The 18,483-nt window shown below is 43.4% G+C and overlaps 2 protein-coding genes across 4 annotated transcripts; both read right to left on the reverse strand.

The window, feature by feature from the left end:
• Positions 1-3,664: 3,664 nt before the first annotated feature.
• mfsd8l1 (major facilitator superfamily domain containing 8-like 1) lies at positions 3,665-14,623 on the reverse strand. 2 transcript variants are annotated; one of them, XM_079739451.1, is made up of 13 exons: positions 14,090-14,623; positions 12,549-12,734; positions 12,223-12,285; positions 11,119-11,238; positions 9,376-9,455; positions 8,600-8,978; positions 8,046-8,119; positions 7,710-7,923; positions 6,639-6,761; positions 6,198-6,328; positions 5,697-5,805; positions 4,902-4,927; positions 3,665-4,113 (listed from the first exon to the last, which is right to left on the reverse strand). In XM_079739451.1, the coding sequence occupies exons 1-11, from the start codon at positions 14,163-14,165 to the stop codon at positions 5,719-5,721; spliced, it is 1,533 nt and encodes a 510-aa protein (XP_079595577.1). In that variant the 5' UTR covers positions 14,166-14,623; the 3' UTR covers positions 3,665-4,113; positions 4,902-4,927; positions 5,697-5,718. The 2 variants fall into 2 exon arrangements, with proteins under 2 accessions (XP_079595577.1, XP_079595576.1); XM_079739450.1 differs by having other exon boundaries at positions 3,665-4,927.
• A 663-nt stretch (positions 14,624-15,286) lies between these two features.
• On the reverse strand, positions 15,287-18,405 carry polr2h (RNA polymerase II, I and III subunit H). Of its 2 annotated transcripts, none has more exons than XM_079739412.1 (6): positions 18,252-18,405; positions 17,900-17,993; positions 17,564-17,647; positions 16,741-16,834; positions 16,399-16,482; positions 15,287-15,740 (listed from the first exon to the last, which is right to left on the reverse strand). In XM_079739412.1, exons 2-6 carry the CDS (start codon positions 17,970-17,972, stop codon positions 15,623-15,625), a joined length of 453 nt encoding a protein of 150 aa, XP_079595538.1. In that variant the 5' UTR covers positions 17,973-17,993; positions 18,252-18,405; the 3' UTR covers positions 15,287-15,622. The 2 variants fall into 2 exon arrangements, with proteins under 2 accessions (XP_079595538.1, XP_079595537.1); XM_079739411.1 differs by having other exon boundaries at positions 17,900-17,997.
• Between the last annotated feature and the right edge of the window lie 78 nt (positions 18,406-18,483).

Below are 18,483 nucleotides of genomic sequence, written 5' to 3' on the forward strand. Positions count from 1 at the left end.
CCGGCTTAGCCCAGCCCAGCCACTACAGATGGGGCTGTAATCCCTAGTCCAGAGAGGGGGGGGGGGGGGGGGGAGGGGGGAGGCAGGGGGGGGAGGGGGGGGAGGCAGGGGGGAGGGAGGGGGGAGAGAGGGGAGAGGGAGGGAGTGGATGTGGGGAGGGGTGTTGCGAGGGTGCTCCAGAACAGCAAGGAGTGGGGCTTGCCCAGCACTCCCTCTCTCCCTCTCACACCCACCCCTCCCTCCCTCCCTCCCTCCCTCCCTCCTTCCCTCCCTCCCTCCCTCCCTCCCTCCCTACATGTGAAAGACGTCACATGTTCGGGGGCAGAGAGGAGATGAGATGCACTTGAGTAGTGACGGTATTTTAAGCACCAGGGTGTTTGTGGGTTAAGCGTTTCTTCGAAAGGTGAGACTATTGCACAATTAAAAATTAAGGTTTGGACTCGAATTACCTCTCCATGGGGTGCGTGTCTAAGTGAGTGTGTCGGTGTGCTGGTGTATGATTAACAGGTCTTAGGAGAGGAAATCTGCTAAAGCAGATCAACAGTATAGGCCGTTGGGTGCTATTGGGTGCTGCAGGGTGCTGTGTGTGCAAGGCCAGTGTGTAATGGAGAAGGTGGGAGGCAACACAATATCAGCAGGCGATGTACGAAAAATGGCATTTAGGGAATCAAGCAGGCGCTTTCATCCGAAGCGACTTATGCAGACATTCACACACCGATAGCGGGGTCACCCGTGCAAGGCGACAGCCAGCCAGTCGGGAACAGTTAGTTAGGATAACCAACACACTTATTTACTGCTACCATTTCTCAAAGTAACTTCATTTTAATTTATTAAATACATTCACAAGATCAGGGATGCCAACAGGTCGACCGGAGACATGAGGGTTTGACCCCATAAACCTTCTTCTTCAAACATCCTATCCCACTTGAGGTGTTTTATGCAGGACAGCACAGAGCACTCACAAAGAATTTCTGGTGGCACGTTTGGCCAAAGAAAACCATCATTCTACGGTTCATTGCTGAAACATAGGATCTATGATTCATTCGACCCCAAGTCCATTTACTCTCCCCACACCGAGAGCCAAAGCAAGCATTTCATTATTAAAATGCCCTCTGATTCATGTAAACGTGGCTTGATTCTGACTAGAAGCAATATGTGACTAACAGTAAAAAATAAATACAGTAGAGACACAACTCTGTCCATATTGTTTCAGGTCAACCTTTTCTTTAATGTTTTTGGGTAAATAACTCCTTCCCCTAACACCCTTTTACTACCGTTTCTCTGAAGGTATCTCAGGCTACTACGCTCACCTCCCCTTCTCCGTAGCACTCACGCTTTCAGAGCTCTGAAGACGTCTAAAGGTGACACATGTATTATTAAAACCTGCTGTACAAGTGCGACCGTCCATACAGAGTCGCACTTGTACACTCACACACACACACTTTTAACAGTTTCAGAAAGGCGGACACTTTTTGCCGAATTTACCGACTTACTGAACAATTCCTGACACCAATTCTTTTCTATTTTAGAAGACCTGGAGTGGCCTCAGAAGCTCAAACACTCTGTCACTTCGTTCGCCCTGAATAGCCCTCATGAAAAACTTATCGGGGCAAGGTTCACAACTGTTATTTCATCCCGGATGTTCTAAAGCTGTCCTTGTGAACAGGGATAGCGTCCTCCACCACGACTGCTATCAAAGAGAGGTAAAGAAGAAGAGTTGCAGCAGCCGAGAGATGTGGCTGGAGCTAGCAATGGCCCACGGCACTTCCATTTCCTGAGAGGACCAAACAGACAAGGCGACGCTGCGCCAACACAGATAAGTGTATGTGTGCACGTGTGGGTGTGCTGAAGTACACCAGTATGTCCTCATCCCTGGCAGACTAATTTCCAGCTCACCAGCCCTCACCCGACCGTACCCACGCGGGTCAAACAGCGGTCAATCCCGAATGTTCCATAGACACAAAGAAAAACAACCGTTGACGTGAAATCCCTCGCAGATGTGGACCGTGCCCGGCGGATGAACCCCGTGCCCTCGCCTTTCCTTCCAATGTCCCCGCCGGCCAAGTTCACGTGCCCATCGTTGGGACAAAGCCCCGCCACGCCGCCCTGTCTCTCCCCGTCTTGATTGGTCGAGGGGGACAGAGGAGAGAAGGCACTATGGTGATGGCGGTGGTCGTCGTGGGGTGGGGGGGGGGGGGTTTGGATTTTTCGCACAGATATCAACAGAAACTACTACTTTCGCAAAGACACACCACGTGACAGGGCTGTAAACTTTTGACCCTGATACGTCGGGTCGCGGTGCGGTCAGGCCGATGCCGCGGGGGCAGTTGGCGGTAAATGCCGCAGTGAGGTGGAAGGGTAGGGAGGTGGGCGGAGCCTCGCCGTTGGGTAACCAAACAGCCGAAAAATATCTGTCTCATCGGCATCATGTCCTAATGCTACCAACTAAGCCGCTACCCGGCATCACACGGGTTCACACAGAGTTCGACGCCGTGACCTTGGCACGACCCCTCTCTGCCGTCACCGTGGCCGCCAGCGTATGTGTCATGGCGGACGGTGGGGGCCTTGGCTCCGCCCCTACGCCTGCTCCACAAACGGTTGTTCTCTTTAGGATGTTTACGGTACACTGAGGGGTCACAGTGCCGCCTGTCGGTTAACACCAGGAGTTAAGGGAGGATTTCTATTGAAACTCTATTGAAACTTTGAGGGATGTCGAAATTGGAAGACACTTGAGGATAGAAAAATTGTTTGTGTGTTACTTTTGTTGATTGGTTGTTTGCGTGAAACAAAGAAGCAATGACTGCTTTTTTTATTTTCATTATTTTCGTTAGACATAATTATTTTCTTTGTGGACGAATATTTTCGGTATTTTCGCACAGAAAGAAAAACAAAAAAAAAGTGTATAAAAACGGATTTTTTTTAAGTGTAAATTGTTAACCATTTACAAATCTCAAAATAAATAATAATAAAATAGCAACAATAACAGACGAATATTTTTTGTATAAAGTGTATAAAAACTGTTTTTTTTTAAGTGTAAATTGTAAATGTTGGATTTAACTAAACATATTTTGCACTGCAAGTAATTAAACTCTGTCAAAAAAACGTTTTTATATGCTAAATTTAAATACGCATCTTTGACATATTTGTATTTATTTATTCTGTATTCCATGTCCAAACCGAGCCTCACAATTTGGCAAAAATATATAATTGTGAATATAGAAATATATATACATTTATGTATTTTTTTTATCAGATTCATCTTCACAATAATTGCTTTAATTTCAGATTCATTTAAAAGCCAAAGATAATCTGGTATACAAAATGGCAAATTATTTTTTTTAACCTTTACTGTATTTTACAGAAACTAAGTGTGCGTAGATGTATTGTTTTCCCTTAAAGTACATCAATAGCCACTTGAAATATATAAAATGTCATCATTAAAAATGTAGATACCTTAATTTAATTAATATAGGACACATTTTATTTTTTTTATTTTCCCAACAAAATAATTTATTTATAGCCTTAATAAATACCGAGAAACAAATCCTACTTACTGTTAAAAGTGTGTTTTAGATGCAAAAGTGTATATGTATTAATATAAATAACCAAATCTCTATATATTTATTTAGAAAGGATGGAGAAAATAGCAGATGTATGAGGGTTATTGCTTTAATTTTCTTTTTTTCTATGAATATTCAATACAAACAGGGGAGTAACAGGACAAAATGCATTGGCATTGATAACTTTGAATACAAAATAATTATAAATACCAAATGCAATGTTATGCAATGGCAAGACAGGAGTAGTACTTAACTATTCAGAACTAAACCATTTACGAATCTCAAAATAAATAATAAAATAGCAACAATGAAAACAATGAGAATATGAAACATGTGCACAGGACATATGGAGGTAGACTTAGACATTTTTTGATTAAATGCCTCCGTCTCTTTGGATTACAACGGGTGGAAATGAGCTACTTCCAACCACAAATTTGTCGGTGGTCATTTTTTTCCAGTTATTGGAAGAATGCTGCTTTCACCAAAGAAGTCTTGACCACCCAACAGTCTGCACTTACTTTGCAGTCTGTTTTAAGTAGAGCAAGGACTCCCCCTAGTGTTCAGGGCAAGAACAGCATTAGTGAGAACCTTCACAGCAACGATCACACAAGTAGTGTTTATTCAAGGTATTGTTCTCATCCACAGACGACAGCTCCTGCAACAGCTAAACTAGGCCATTCATTTGAAATGTTTTTTGGTCATATTTGTTGAAAATCTCTTAACATTAATCAATAAACCAAATGGTCTGAAAAACGACATTGTTTGTGGCTGTCGCAGGATATAAGCACGTCCAATTTGGCTGACTGATTGGTTTCACCAAACGTCCTACCCTAGCTTTGAAGCAAATATTATAATATATAATAATAAACAGTAGTTGGAACTTGTCAGTTAGGCCCTTTGATCGAATGGCGATACTGCTCCACCACGACCCATCTAAAGTGAAGCCTCTTCAGTGCGTGTATATTTTATACTGTCAAACTAAAGAATTCACAAGGTTTATGGAATGGAAGCTCTCTGCACATCGATCTTGTAACATTTATCCTGGTTATATAAGCGACAAGTAAACATGGAGCTGACCTAACCATTGACGGACCGGCCTTTTTAATCATGTCATCAGAATAGTTCTGTAACACGCACACAAAAACCTAATGTAGAAGTTGGGGGGGGGGTGGGAGATACCTAAATTGCAGATTGCGTGCGGCGCCTGCTAGGGGCTGTATATTTCCATGGGAAATATAAACACATCACTGGTGTTGCTAGGGACGGGCTTCCAGGGCGTTGCGGCCGGCTAGCTGGGGGATGTGGGATCGCTCGGCCGATCTCTTACTGTGCTATACCCACCGCTTTGGGACTGGAAGCCTCAGACCCTATGGGAGGGGAGGGCGGGAGAGAGAGACAGAGAGAACGAGAGAGAGAGAGAGAGAGAGAGAGGGAGAACGAGAGAGTAAAGGAAAAGTTGGGGAGATGGAGAGAAAGTATTTGGTTAAAAAGTGGAAGGCTTACCCTGCTTCTTGGGGCATTCCCAGATAGAGTGTGTCTGTGTGTGTGTGTGTGTGTGTGTGTGTGTGTGTGTGTGTGTGTGTGTGTGTGTGTGTGTGTGTGTGTGTGTGTGTGTGGTTAGGAAGAGCCTCTGAAACGTGGCTCAGGAGCCAATCCTTTGATAAATGAGTGAAACTAAGTGGTAGACAAGTAGCTTGCGGTTTGGAGTATTTTAAGCAGTGTTATTAAATTTTACTGTTCAAGATCACATCTTGAACATTTTAATCCAGCTGAAAATTCCATGATAAATGCAATAAAGTGGTTCATCGAACAAAACTAAACAGGAGGATATTAGCAAAACGTAAAGCACATTGCAAACCCTCATAAAAAAATAAGCATGTAGATTGTGTCAATTACCAGTAGGTCTACAAAAGTGGCTATTTTTTGATAGGCATGGGGCAATAAACCTGAATCATTCCAAAACAAATACAAAAAGGAAATCTATTCATCTGTAACTTCATATATTGCTTATGCGTGCTAATGGCCAGTATATAGAGGTGAAAGTACAGCTGATCAAACAGCTATGCTACATGCCTTCACGTGTCAACTTGATAGCGTGCTAGCATTCCCCTTGGCCCGGGCTGCAGCCACATGTACCTGGTGGTTCCCAACAGGGGCTTCATTCATGCTCGTCTCTGTTATCTTCCGCATGCTCCACAGCAGCAGTGGGATGCACCAGCCGGTCGTAGGAGAACCCCATCATGATCTGTAGGCATCCAGAGAACACATCGCCTGGGTCAAGGCTGGGTCAATTCTGGATCAATTCTGGGTCAATGCTGGCGAAGAAAGTGTTTATCAAGGTCACTGTGTACATTTAAATTGTTACGGGGAGGGAAGGTTCATTTATGAAGAAAAAATAGGCATAAAGTGCAACACATATTGCAGTTGTAAGGGATACAAGAAGTGGCAACAGTAAAATATAAGACAAAATGCTAATACATAATGTAAAATTAAGAGAGCGGGCAGAATTATTCTTAAGACTTATTATTAGACTTCATTACAGCTGAATAGAGGAAAAACAAAGGAAGCGATGAATAGAAACACATGCATAGGGAATAACCCAACCACAGCACTGTCTGAGCATCTCTGAATGTGTACCGTCAGCAGCAGCAGCAGAGCCATGATGACACCGAGCATGATGTACATGTTTTCAGTGAGCCCCCCGGCCCACAGGGGCCCCAGGATGGTGGCTAGACCCCCCACTGAGCGTCGGACCCCCTGGCTGAAACCTGGCGTCCAATCAAAACACATACCTAAATTATGACCGCAGTTATGTTGGACACACAATGGTAATAGTATCAGCTCAGTTTACAGATGGGGTCATATCTGTGATGTACTGAAGACAAAACGCCTTTAAATCTTTTCATAATTTTAAGATATTCATTTTAATCTTATAATGATATCAAAATGTCCAAGAATATATAAATATATGTTTGCATTATAACAATCAAAAGCATATCGAAACCACAGATTACCGGTAATACCAAAATGATACTGAACAATACTTAGTTTTCTCCAGCAGGTTATGCTGTTGCTCACCTTGTGTTTTTTCAGACGTGACTTTGGAGAAGAGAGAAACTTGGGCCACTGCAACGAAGGGCAAGCCCAGGACCTGCAGGAACACGCCGATGATGAACTCCGTCAGCTGATAGGGGAAATCCCCTGCAACACACACGAGACAGAGAGAACCAAACAGAGGTCAAACTAAGTATGGTATGAAAAAACGCTGAATATTGCTTCAACTTCTTCTTAATTTGAATCTTGCATCAGAGTGTTACACAGGGGAAATTCCCCATAAAATACATGTTGTCTGGTGTCCAGTCATTTTCTATTGGCTGCGCTCCCTAGATGCATTTGATGTAACCCCTAACCCCTATAGAACACCAACGTTTTTGTTTTTTCTAGAACCATCACGAGCCTCACGAGTGCTAAGTCACTAGCCTCACCTCTCCCCCTGTTTTGCACAACCACTAACACACAAATACTCCCATATCTAATCTGCCTAATCATTTTGTGTGTCTAACGAATGCGACTCAGCACTTGAAAAGTCCCCTGATCATTACTCATTCAGCCAAGGCTGAATGAGTAATGATGTGAAGGCTGAATGAGTAATGATGTGAATGCGGTGGTTCAATCGAGCGATAGTTCCTCTTAAAAAAGCAAGTAAGGTAATGCTGGAGGTGGAGCTGTCACACCAAAATTGTACCGGGGGCAAAAAATTGTACCGCCTACGTAATCCGCGTTCGAAAATTCCTAACCTGCCTGGCAACTGATGATCCCGCCGAACGTTGCCTGGCAACGGACGATCGCGTCGAACGTTGACGACTACTATCTAAATTAAATGAACACACACTAGCTAGACTACGATACACTTTAAACACTCAGTTTACTAGCTAAATTCAATACAATACAAATATAAAGTAAAAACAAATGGTTTCTGTATTATGTTATCTCTTCTTGATGAGCGTGAATGTTTTTTGACACCTGCCTGGCGACGGACAATCGCGTCGAACGATGACGTAATGTTTCGACGCGGATTACGTAGGCGGTACAATTCCCCGCCCCCCCGTGCAATTTTTGGTGTGACAGAACCACGTGACGCGGACACACCGATGGGGTTGGCCAGGAAGATGAGGCACCAGACGGAGCTGATGTTGCAGATGGCCAGGCCCAGGGCCAGCACCACTCGCTCCTTGGCGCGCCGGCACAGCCAGTGCACAAACAGGAAGCCGGCGATCACCTCCACGCCACACACGCAGTACATCACGCTGTTCTCCAGCTCGCCGAAGTCAAAGTACTTCTGGGTCAGCGGGGTCACCATGGTCTTTGGGGAGCAGAGGGAGAAACACAAGTCGGGATTTAAGTGGGTGGTGGGAAGAAATGAATGACAGGGTCCGAGAATGATAGTGTGCGCGTGTGCGTGTGTGCGTGTGTGCGTGTGTGTACCTCCAGGGCTGTCTGATTGAATAGAGTGATGAACTGAGCAGCCAGCAGAACGATCACCTCTTCCCTCATAAACTCTACAGGCAGACAGAGAAGTGAAACAGAGAGATGGAGAGAAACAGACAGAGAGAGAGATACAAAGAGATAGAGAAACAGACAGGGAAGTGAAACAGAGAGATGGAGAGAAACAGACAGAGAGAGATACAAAGAGATGGAGAGAAACAGACAGAGAGAGAGATACAAAGAGATAGAGAGAAACAGACAGAGAAAGATACAAAGAGATAGAGGGAGAGAGAAACAAAGAGATAGAGAGAAACAGACAGTGACAGAGACAGACAGAGACAAAGACAGACAGTGACAGAGAGAGAGAAAAATACAATACAAGTCATGAAATACAAAGTGGACAACAAGGGCAAAGAGAAGCTGGATAGCAGTTTGTCCATGTTGTATAACGTTATGTGATGCTATGCTGTGTTATGTTATTCTATGGGTTGTTGTCTCCCCTTGCAGTGGATTGTGTTGTGTTTGTATCCCACCCCCCCACCCCAACAACACACCTCTGCTGAGGTTGAACCTCGAGAAGGGCCCGGACGACTCCTCCGGCTCCGGGGACTCGGACGGGCGAGCGAGGTCGCCGTCGGTAACGGGGCTCCGGGCCGGGTCGGGGGTGACCACCGCTCCGTACGACCCCTGCAGCTCATTGGACGTCATCAGCGGCTTGCTCTCATCCGTCTCCTCCTCCTCATCCTCCTGGGACTCCTCTTCCGGTTGCCCCGGCAACGGCGGTCCCCGCCCCCGCCGTGTCTCACCTTCCACGTCCTCCCGGGCGCCGGACCCCACGCCCTTCGCGGGCCCCCCCTTCCCTTGTGGCGGGAGGTCCCAGTACATGAAGACCACGGCCAGCTGCAGCAGGATCCACATCAGGCACATGAAGAGCTAAGGGGAGGGGGGGGAGACAAACGGTGAGGAGGCTAATTAAAAATATAATTAATAAAGTCTTATCTTATTTTAAACTAATCCTGGGACAGAGTTATTGGTCAAGGAGCCACTTTTTTCTTGGAGCACTACTCAATTTGCATAACAAATTATGAAAAACCTGTACAATGCATTTTTATTAGTTTATATTTATACTTTAACACTGCAACAACGCAAACGAAGACGTTCATAGTAATATTGTTCACCATTTTACAGAAAAACTGTTTTAGGATGGGGTTGCTGTTAAGACCCCCGGTTAACTTTGTGACTTTGTCCATGTAGACAACTAACAGCTGGGTTTCACGTGTAATATTATGAATATGGAGTTAGATGCAGTGCTTGTATATTTGGTGCTTACCCCAGGTGCAGTGAATTTATTGACCACGAAGGGACCGATTTTGAAGTCACACAACCGCAGGAACAGGTTGAAGGCAGGACCTGTAGAACATGCGCACATCTCTTAAAGGTTACGTTATGGAAGATCCGGTTGGGTTTAATAAACTAGACATGGAGTTGATAATATTTCCTGCAGACTCATTTTCCTAACCCAATGCAGCCCTTTTGATTTGTTTGATGTTAGTACAAACAATTTTCGGTTTACTATTGGTCTTAGTTTAGGCTGGCTGGCTGGCTGGCTGGCTGGCTGGCTGGCTGGCTGGCTGGCTGGGACTCTAAAACGTGGCTCAGGAGCCAATCCTTTGATAAATGAGTTAATCCATTTATCGAAGGAAGTGTGTGTGAAATCATGTGTTTTCCGTTACCAATGGAAAGGTACACACGGCTTTGAGCACGTGCATACCCTTCCAGTACATCGCATGAGACAAGGCCCAAACTGAGACTAGATCAAAGTTTCACGTTATTCCTCAATTCTGACTCAGCCTAGTCGATGCCACTTTATAACACATTCAAAAATCATTCCGGCAATGTTACATCAGCACAAAAAAGTTTGTTTACGTCACACAGTCATCCAGTTCAAGGTCTTACATCGCCTTCACTGGTCAAAAGTAAAGCTGGCAAAGTTCACACCTATCGATCCCATATGTGACCGATGCAAGCAAGTACCGGCTACGCTTTCATACATGTTCTGGTCCTGTCCGAAACTTAATAATTTTTGGCAATTGATATTGAAAACCTTTCAGATGTTTTAGAAGTACATATAGAACCTTCTGCTATCACCGCAGTATTTGGAGTTACTCCACAGGATATATATCTTACGTCCCAAGCAAGGAAAATTATAGCTTTTGCATCTCTCTTGGCCCGGCGATTTATACTCCTCAAGTGGAAAGAGAAGTTCTTCCCAACCTAAGATGTGGATTAAAGATATGACGCATCACTTAGTGTTAGAGAAGATTCGTTACTCTACTCTACTACGGTGTGCTCAGAAATTTGTTGCTATATGGAAACCTTTTTGACCTATGTGGAGAGGATAGATTATGCTAACATGGGAGTTTAGTGCTGCTGACCTCATTTCCTTCTCTATTGTAGCCTATTTACTGAGGTGTCATTTTAATTTCAATCTGTATTTTTCTTTTTTTTAATAATTGTATCTGCATTGCATTCCGTAATACGTCTAAAAATACCAATAAATAAACCTTGAGAAAAAATCAGCACAAAAAAGATATGCTTAAAGTATCTAAATTATGAACCCTTAACCCACTCTGGTTCACTTCATTTCCCTAGCATAGTAAAAGTTGAATAAGCAAATTCAGACACTTTTTTAAGGCATGCAGACTTATTGGTCTTTCCGTAGTGCCAATAAATAAACCTTGAGAAAAAATCAGCACAAAAAAGATATGCTTAAAGTATCTAAATTATGAACCCTTAACCCACTCTGGTTCACTTCATTTCCCTAGCATAGTAAAAGTTGAATAAGCAAATTCAGACACTTTTTTAAGGCATGCAGACTTATTGGTCTTTCCATAGTGCATTTCTCTTAATATTTAATAAGAGTTTTGCTTTGATGGGTTTTATGATCTTAAATCATATATGATCACATAAATCAGATGAGATTGTGTGAGAGGGCCAAAACAAAATTATAACCAAAGAAAGATCATAGAAAGCAAGATGGACCAACGAACGATCAAACTGCCAGAAAACTGACCAATGAGAAGGCCCGCTTGCCGACATGCCATGGCGGCAGCAAACACGGAGGCACGATCCTCGGGGGCGGTGCTTCTGCTGAGGAAACCAAAGATGGCCGACCCGGCCCCTGTGCCGACCCCTAGAGGACAGGGAACAGAAGGCAGTTCAGTCCGATCGCTCTCTCAACCGTCACATTCAGGTCACTTTCTCAAGCCTGGAGGGAAAAGGTTTCTGTTGCAATCTTGTTTCAAGATAATACTAAAGATTTAGAAAATAGCCACGAAAAACAGTAAGGAGAATAGAAAGAGATTGTCGCGTTCTTGGAGAAAGTAGTCCAATCCGGATCGTTTTTAACTCACTTTATTTGTTAAAGTATTTCGGTATGGTAACTATGAAGCAAAAGGAGGGGAATTGTATGGACACGCATGTGAGCAAAAAACAGCAGGCCTCTGTATCTAACTCCCAAGTATGGACTGCCGGATGTTTCTCATTTCGTTGGCTCCAGGCCCTGATTTAATACCGAGTAGGCATGGCCTATGTGACGTATTGGCTCCGCCCTCCTCACCTGTCTAAAGGTGCTGCCATCTGTGGCTGGAATAGTTATTGCAGCTTATATGTCGGGTCCTGCCCCCCTTGTGACTATGTATGGTAATTACAGCTTATTTGTTCGATCCTACTTCCTAGTGGCTATGTATGGTAATTACGGCTTATGTGTTCGATCCTACTTCCTAGTGGCTATGTATGGTAGCCCATGTTCTTAAAATACGTAACAAAAGTAGCAAGTTGACATAAGAGTTTCGACCTGCATAGCGGAACAAACCAAAACCAAATATTTGAGATGTAATTACGAAGTCAATGTGTGTAGAATGGGGGAGGGGGAACATGAAAATGCGGTTTACTTCTTGGTCTAAATATTAACATACAGAATACACACACCATGTAGTTATAAGTACAGTGTCTGGTATTATGTTTTTTGTTTTTTTTAAAGATTTTCAGCCGACTGACCTAGGGTTGTATTGTTTTTGCCGGATGGACAGTACAACCCCTTTTCATTTTAGACACACACTATTTGCTCATCATTGTTATGACGATCTCTTCGAACCCAGCCTTGATTTGGACTCACCTGCCACCAGTCGGCTCGCCAGCAGGAGCCACTTGGAGAAGCCCATGAAGTACATGAAGTTACCTACAGAGGGAGGTCGGAGAGGTGCAGTCAAGTGCATAGCGAGACACACGACATCAGAGTGAAGCAGGAGAGTAGGAGGATAGGATAGATGTCATGAATACATGGCCTGTCAAGCCCTTTGAGACCGTTCCTGTGATTAAGAACTATACAAATAAAATTGAATGGATTGAAATGTAAGGAAAATTTCAAGTGAAAGCGCACAGAATTATTTGTTTTTCACGCATAACTGTGAATGGACCTGGTACTGATTGACATGACCCCACCAATAATCTCGAAGCAATTGGCGAACAGGATGATCTTCTTGGTGGTCCGCGTCTTGTCGGACAGGTGGCCAAACAAGGGCCCAGAGAGCAGGCCGCTCAGGCTGAACGCTGATAGGGCCAGACCCAGGAAGTAGGGGGCCGCTTCCAGGGTCTGCAGGTACTTCCATATTGTGGGTAAGATCACGGCTTCAGTGACAAACCAGAGGAGGAGAGCAGAGGGAAAATGTTAGCTAGCAATTATTTGTTTCAAAAGTGACCAGTGTCTAAATAGTGTGTGTTTGTGTGTCAGCAGGTACAACTTTGATTGCCGTGGAGCCGTTTGATCCAACACGTGTACTTGATTGTAACATTAAGAGAGGAGAGGCAAGTTTATTTGTATACCACCCTCAAACACAAAGGCCATTCTTGGGGTTTGAGGGTTTGAGCTACATATTTAAAAGTTTTGCTATACTTTTGAAAGAAATGTTACCGGGTTTCAGCGGTTTAAAATAAACAGTAACAGTAAAGAAACCTGGTTACCACAGTAACCAGGTTACAATCGGGTTTCTAGTGTACATATCCCAGATCTAATCACTTGGGATTCATCTCCCCATGCATTCCCTGATGGCATCATTGTTTGTGGCAATGAAATCACAGCCCATGACGGCAGATGAGGCTCACACAATAGACAAACACTAAAGAATGGCTCTTGGGAGCTACTGGTAGGACTGAACCATCTTTGAAAAAGGAGCCCTTCATTACCACCATGTGTGAGGTTGAGTAAAGTGAGTAATAAATAAACAATACAATGGAGAAGAATGGTCTTAATGCGTTTTAATGCATCCAAGATGTTCACTCTGTGCTCCATCAGAAACATAATTGTCCCAAGATGATGACAGCCAATCAGTATCCCACGACTTACATGGCAGTACGGTAACCTGCGTTGTCACCAGTAACCAACCATACATACTATGGTAATGCTTCCAGACCATTCACATCAACACTGATTCATGATTCATTCAATCATTCAAGAGATTTGCACCATATAAATCATATCATCTGAAGAATAGGTAAGAAATGATATTAAATAATATGGTTCAGTTCCACATAAAACCCCTCCTCTTTGCCTCAACACGCCACTCGTAGGCTACGCAAAGTTTAACTAAAATTGAAAGACGTGTCATCGTTTAACATGAATTATCAGTTGAAATAAATAAACCTTAATACACACATGTTGCTTATATTATATCAGTAAATGATGATGTCAACAAGTGATCTTGTGCGGAACCGTGTGGCTTTAAACTACTAGTTGACCACTCCACTACCTATGGCCTATTCATTAGGCAAGGTGAGAATATCCCGATAACTGCAAAACATGAAACCACACGTATGTGACGTCAAAAGTCAAACCGAGACGTGCTCGTCGACAGAGAATTCCATCTATTTCTTTACATCATTTACAGAACTTGGAACTACTCCCTCTGACCCATGACCTTTCGGCTGGCAGCTTATTATTTTATAAATCAGTGCCAACATCCTCAAATGACAGGTCGTGATCTTACCATACTCAATGCCACTGAAGAGGAAGATGAGTCCAATGGTGAAGTAAGTCAACCTCTTCTTCTTCCGATAGTCCATCGGATGTGTCGCCCGGTCGCTTATCGCCTTGAAATTGTTATTCCCACTGACAAGTCGCAGCGCGTAATCTGCACCAACAAACAGCGCCTCAGTTCAGCCGACGCTCAGTGTGTCCAATCGAATCCAATCGCGGTGTCATTCTGCTTCACCCAGTTTGCCGACAGTATTGTTGGCATCCCAAAATAATGACATGAATGAACTATAACTCGGGCCTGGTATCGATATGTTTAGTGTCCAAGTGTGCGACGCGCTGTCCCGCACCGTCCATGACCGAAACAAGCTCACCAAACAGGTAACGCTAGAGGGGTGGCGCTTCTTGTGCAAACCCACGCCTTTGTTCGCAGCTATGTCCGCTCGCATTCAGACTAACTACTAGTTGTGTCGCAGCTAAGCCTTGCATTGTTTAACTTGCACGATTTAACGTGAACAAACAGAGCGACACTGGACTCCGCCACCGGCGTTTACACGTTATGAGGTGCTGCGGTGATCACTTCCGGTTGCTTTTAGTTTCTGCAGCCCTCCCCAAGAGCCTTCCTAACATTTAGGACATCCCACAGGAATGCTTGTTGGAGTGGCTAAAGTCACACTGACCTGGCTGTGTTTTATTCTTAGATAGGATCGTTGCCAAGCTATAAGGAGCTATTGGTACCCAAGTCCAGTTCTGAATGTGTGGTCGACGGTCGTCCACGCAGTTCGATGATCTAGGCGAAAATAACTTGTACCTTGTGTCATGTATGGCCCCAGTAGTGTTCCCATCCTGTGACTCCCATTATGTTGTACACTGAGACGCCTGTGTGACACATTGCTGCTTTGTGGGACTCTTTAACTCAATTTCAATTTGGTGACGAGCATTCTGGTTAAAACTTGTATCCAATGAAATACAGAACATTTAGCCCATGGAATCCAAACTATTTGCAAGACCATAGCATATTGTTAAAGATCAGCATTTTATAGACTGAAATTAATCCGACTATATGAAGGATTTTATCAATATAAAGCCTCAGATACAGAAATAAAAATTCCGCTAAGATGGGTCCATTTGTAGATATCACTGGATATAACAAAAATAAAACCTAATGTGGTGAGCAACAGCTTTAAAAATCCATACAATACACACAATCAATCGTTAAAAAAAGAAGAAGTGTTTTATTTACAGCTGATGACATTTGCAGGTTTTTTTCCCATTGAGTCAGTTTTTTGTAAAGCGGTCCATCCCTTGGAAAATTATTTAAGTAACCGAATAAAAAACAAATATGAAGCAATTGACATCCTTCCCGTTTCCTCTGGGCTAAAGTTTGAGCTAGCATGACAGCGTGAGCTTCACGCCGAGGAGGTTGGAATGAGGCGTCTGGGTGTGCACAGTTCAGTTCGACACCACGGCAGCCGTCGCCCATAGCAACTGACTGGGGGGCTCGGTGTTGGCGGGGACCGGGTGAAACCACAGCAGCAGGGGTGCTTTAGAAGGCCAGTTTCTTCATGAGCAGGTAGACCCGGGAGTCCACCTCGAAGCCGTGGAGATTGTTGGCGTCTCCCTGGAGCCTCATCAGGAGCCCGCCGTACGAGACGTACGCCGAGCTGGAAGAGCGAGAGCAACAGTGGGCAGTGGGCAGAGAAGCCTGCAAGGGCGCCTGGGCAGTACCTCTTTGTGTAGCCCTTGATATAGGGGCTATACAATCAAGATTATACGATTAAAAGGGGCCCCTATTTTACCCCTGGGTGTGAGTGTGATTAGCCATTACAAGCCGTTTGTAAATCTGCCATATGCTTTGTTTTAGTGACATCACAAGTGGGAGGGTCCCCTAGATGTATGATACATAGATAAGCAACATCTGTTGCAGTCCACAGGGCAGGCGGGTAGACTGATCTATCCAGCATACATATAGATGGACACTCCCCACTTTTGATGTCACCAAATCACAGAAGAAGGCAAATTGTCAGTGTAGCCCTGATTTGTTACTCTTTATCACACCCTTTATAAACACACCCGTGTTTTCACACATTAATATTCTCTTGAGTCAAATGACTCTTCTGCCATTAGGATTCTGCTTTAAAGTTCCAAGGAGAACTAAACAGATTATAACTCTGAAACTGATCAAGTCATTTTGGGCTCTTTTGATCTAAAGATCACATTGGAGCACATGCCAAAAGCCTGAGTCCTCCTGTTCCATTTAACTTCAACCAAAGACATACATACACACACAGAAACTGTAAAACAAAACAAAAGATCACTTACAGGCGTGTGGCTGCTTCTGTGGAGGTCTCATCCCCCTCGATCTTATAAACCTTTCCATACATTACGTAGTCAAACTGGTCGGCTCTGTGGAATGAACATATGAAAGAAGGTAAGCAAAACAGTAATGGGATGGGATTTATACTAATGCATAAAATAGAGTGACAACTTACATTACCTGCCCTGTAAATACATATTTAAAAAAAATTCTATAACGTTACTTATTTGATCTTTTCATTCCATATGTCGGTACACTTGGGGGTGCTAGAATATGTATATTCTTTGTATGTTTAAGGCGGTGGTTGGCAAACAGAGGCCGTTTCAGATAATGACCAGAGCACCCACCTAGAAGGGCGGTCATCCTGGGGGTTGTACTCCCCGTCATCCGGCGTTCCGTCCTCGTATAACGTGCTGGCGATGACCAGCCGGAACTTGTCCCCTAGTAAGTCGATTTAATTTAGAAAGCACATTTACACACAACATAACGGCCCACGGTGCTGTACAGTGGATAACTGAAAAGACCAATAATACAAAAAACACATGGGACCAATAGTCTTAATTATATAAAACATAAATAAAAGGAAACCTTCAATATCAGGGAAATACATCAGCGATTGGTTTGTCGGTATGGTACTTAGAAAAAGAGCATTACTTACACCATTCTACACATAGAAAAGGCATACAATACCAGATAAAGCTTAACGTATTTAGTATATAGGGATTAGTATTCTAGCACTGTAAAACCCTGATCCAATGTCTGAATGAGTGTCCTACGGAAATGGTCATTGCAATTGCATAACATGGCGGCACAAATTAGAATGTTCCTGGTGACACAAACAGCTGAGCATGGTGACTGAGAGACCCAGACAATTGAACATGTCATCCGCGTACATTGTTTTTTTCATTCAATGCAAACATTAATTAGCCCCTGCCTAGTTGACCCAATATCCCATAATATACTACTCATTGAAAACGGTGAGGTTGAATACAAACTTCTGTTTTACCTACATTCCAGGTTTGAGATAGGATGCTTATGTTTCAAATATAACTAACAAGAGGACGTGTTGGTCAGGGGAATAACTTCAAAGATCGGATGAATGTTGTTTGATCCCCATCATCATGACCCAATCTCTTAATGTAGTATATATATATATATATATATTCTCACCTAGATCAACAGGATAAATCTGGATGTTCACATCCAATATGAGGTCCATCTTGAACGACTCACTTTCACAGTGCAGACGCGACACTGTAGAAAAGATCAGGACATAGTTTGTGTTAAACATATGCACAGATCACCTTTACCAGAATCCAAATGCAACTTACTACACAATGATATGGTGAAGAAAATCTGATGTGTCTTGGCATGCATATTGTCCTAACGTTACAAGTAGCAAAACCAACATAACAGTGCCTCGGTAAAGCTGACAGTATTTTGCGTTGCAAACTAAAGACAGCGTCAGGTCAATGTAGATCTAAAATAACAGTACATAGATCTTACCTCTGTCAAACTTTTTGCCATCTGGATCAATATCCTTCACGTCAAAGATGTCCTCAAATAGAATCCCAGCCATGGTGATGGGAGACTATGGTATCTATCTGGGAACATGGTTTAATAAACAACTGATTGTACAGGATGACATATACCCGCTTACAAGAGCCTGGTGAATTTATCACAACAAGAAATAAGCATCACTCCACAGTTTAATGTAATATAGTAGTAGCATAAATACTACGATGGTATTAACAGTGTGTTTGTGTGTGTATGGGGTAACAACAACTGGAAAGGACTGTAACGCTAGTTAGCCATTAGCCGCATGGAAGCTTGTTTCCAGTTTAAACTCCCAACTTACCATACAATTAAACCAAAGTGATGTGTTGTTCCAGAGGATTACAACAATTTCGTCGGATGTGTCCAACGGATAGGTGTTATGAAAATAGGATGTTTTGCAGCAAACTTTCATTCATCACTATGTTAAATTAAAATCTACCCGCGCCGTAACAATGTGCGCGAACTTTACCCTTTGAACCGGATATGATTCTCCTGTAAAAATAAAAGTAAGCAAATTTTAGTTTGTGATTTTG

The sequence above is a fragment of the Pollachius pollachius genome, assembly GCF_949987615.1.
Source record: "Pollachius pollachius genome assembly, chromosome: 7".
Taxonomy (NCBI): domain Eukaryota; kingdom Metazoa; phylum Chordata; class Actinopteri; order Gadiformes; family Gadidae; genus Pollachius; species Pollachius pollachius.

Excerpts from the sequence above, each read along its gene's own strand:
- mfsd8l1 (XM_079739451.1), bottom strand. The coding sequence starts at position 14,165 with ATGGACTATCGGAAGAAGAAGAGGTTGACTTACTTCACCATTGGACTC. Across the intron at positions 11,239-12,222 it reads GGCGAGCCGACTGGTGGCAG|GGGTCGGCACAGGGGCCGGG; the intron begins GTGAGTCCAAAT and ends CCTGTCCTCTAG. Across the intron at positions 7,924-8,045 it reads TCAATCAGACAGCCCTGGAG|ACCATGGTGACCCCGCTGAC; the intron begins GTACACACACGC and ends TGCTCCCCAAAG.
- polr2h (XM_079739412.1), bottom strand. The coding sequence starts at position 17,972 with ATGGCTGGGATTCTATTTGAGGACATCTTTGACGTGAAGGATATTGAT. Across the intron at positions 16,835-17,563 it reads GATTTATCCTGTTGATCTAG|GGGACAAGTTCCGGCTGGTC; the intron begins GTGAGAATATAT and ends TCGACTTACTAG. Across the intron at positions 16,483-16,740 it reads CAGGATGACCGCCCTTCTAG|AGCCGACCAGTTTGACTACG; the intron begins GTGGGTGCTCTG and ends TTCATTCCACAG.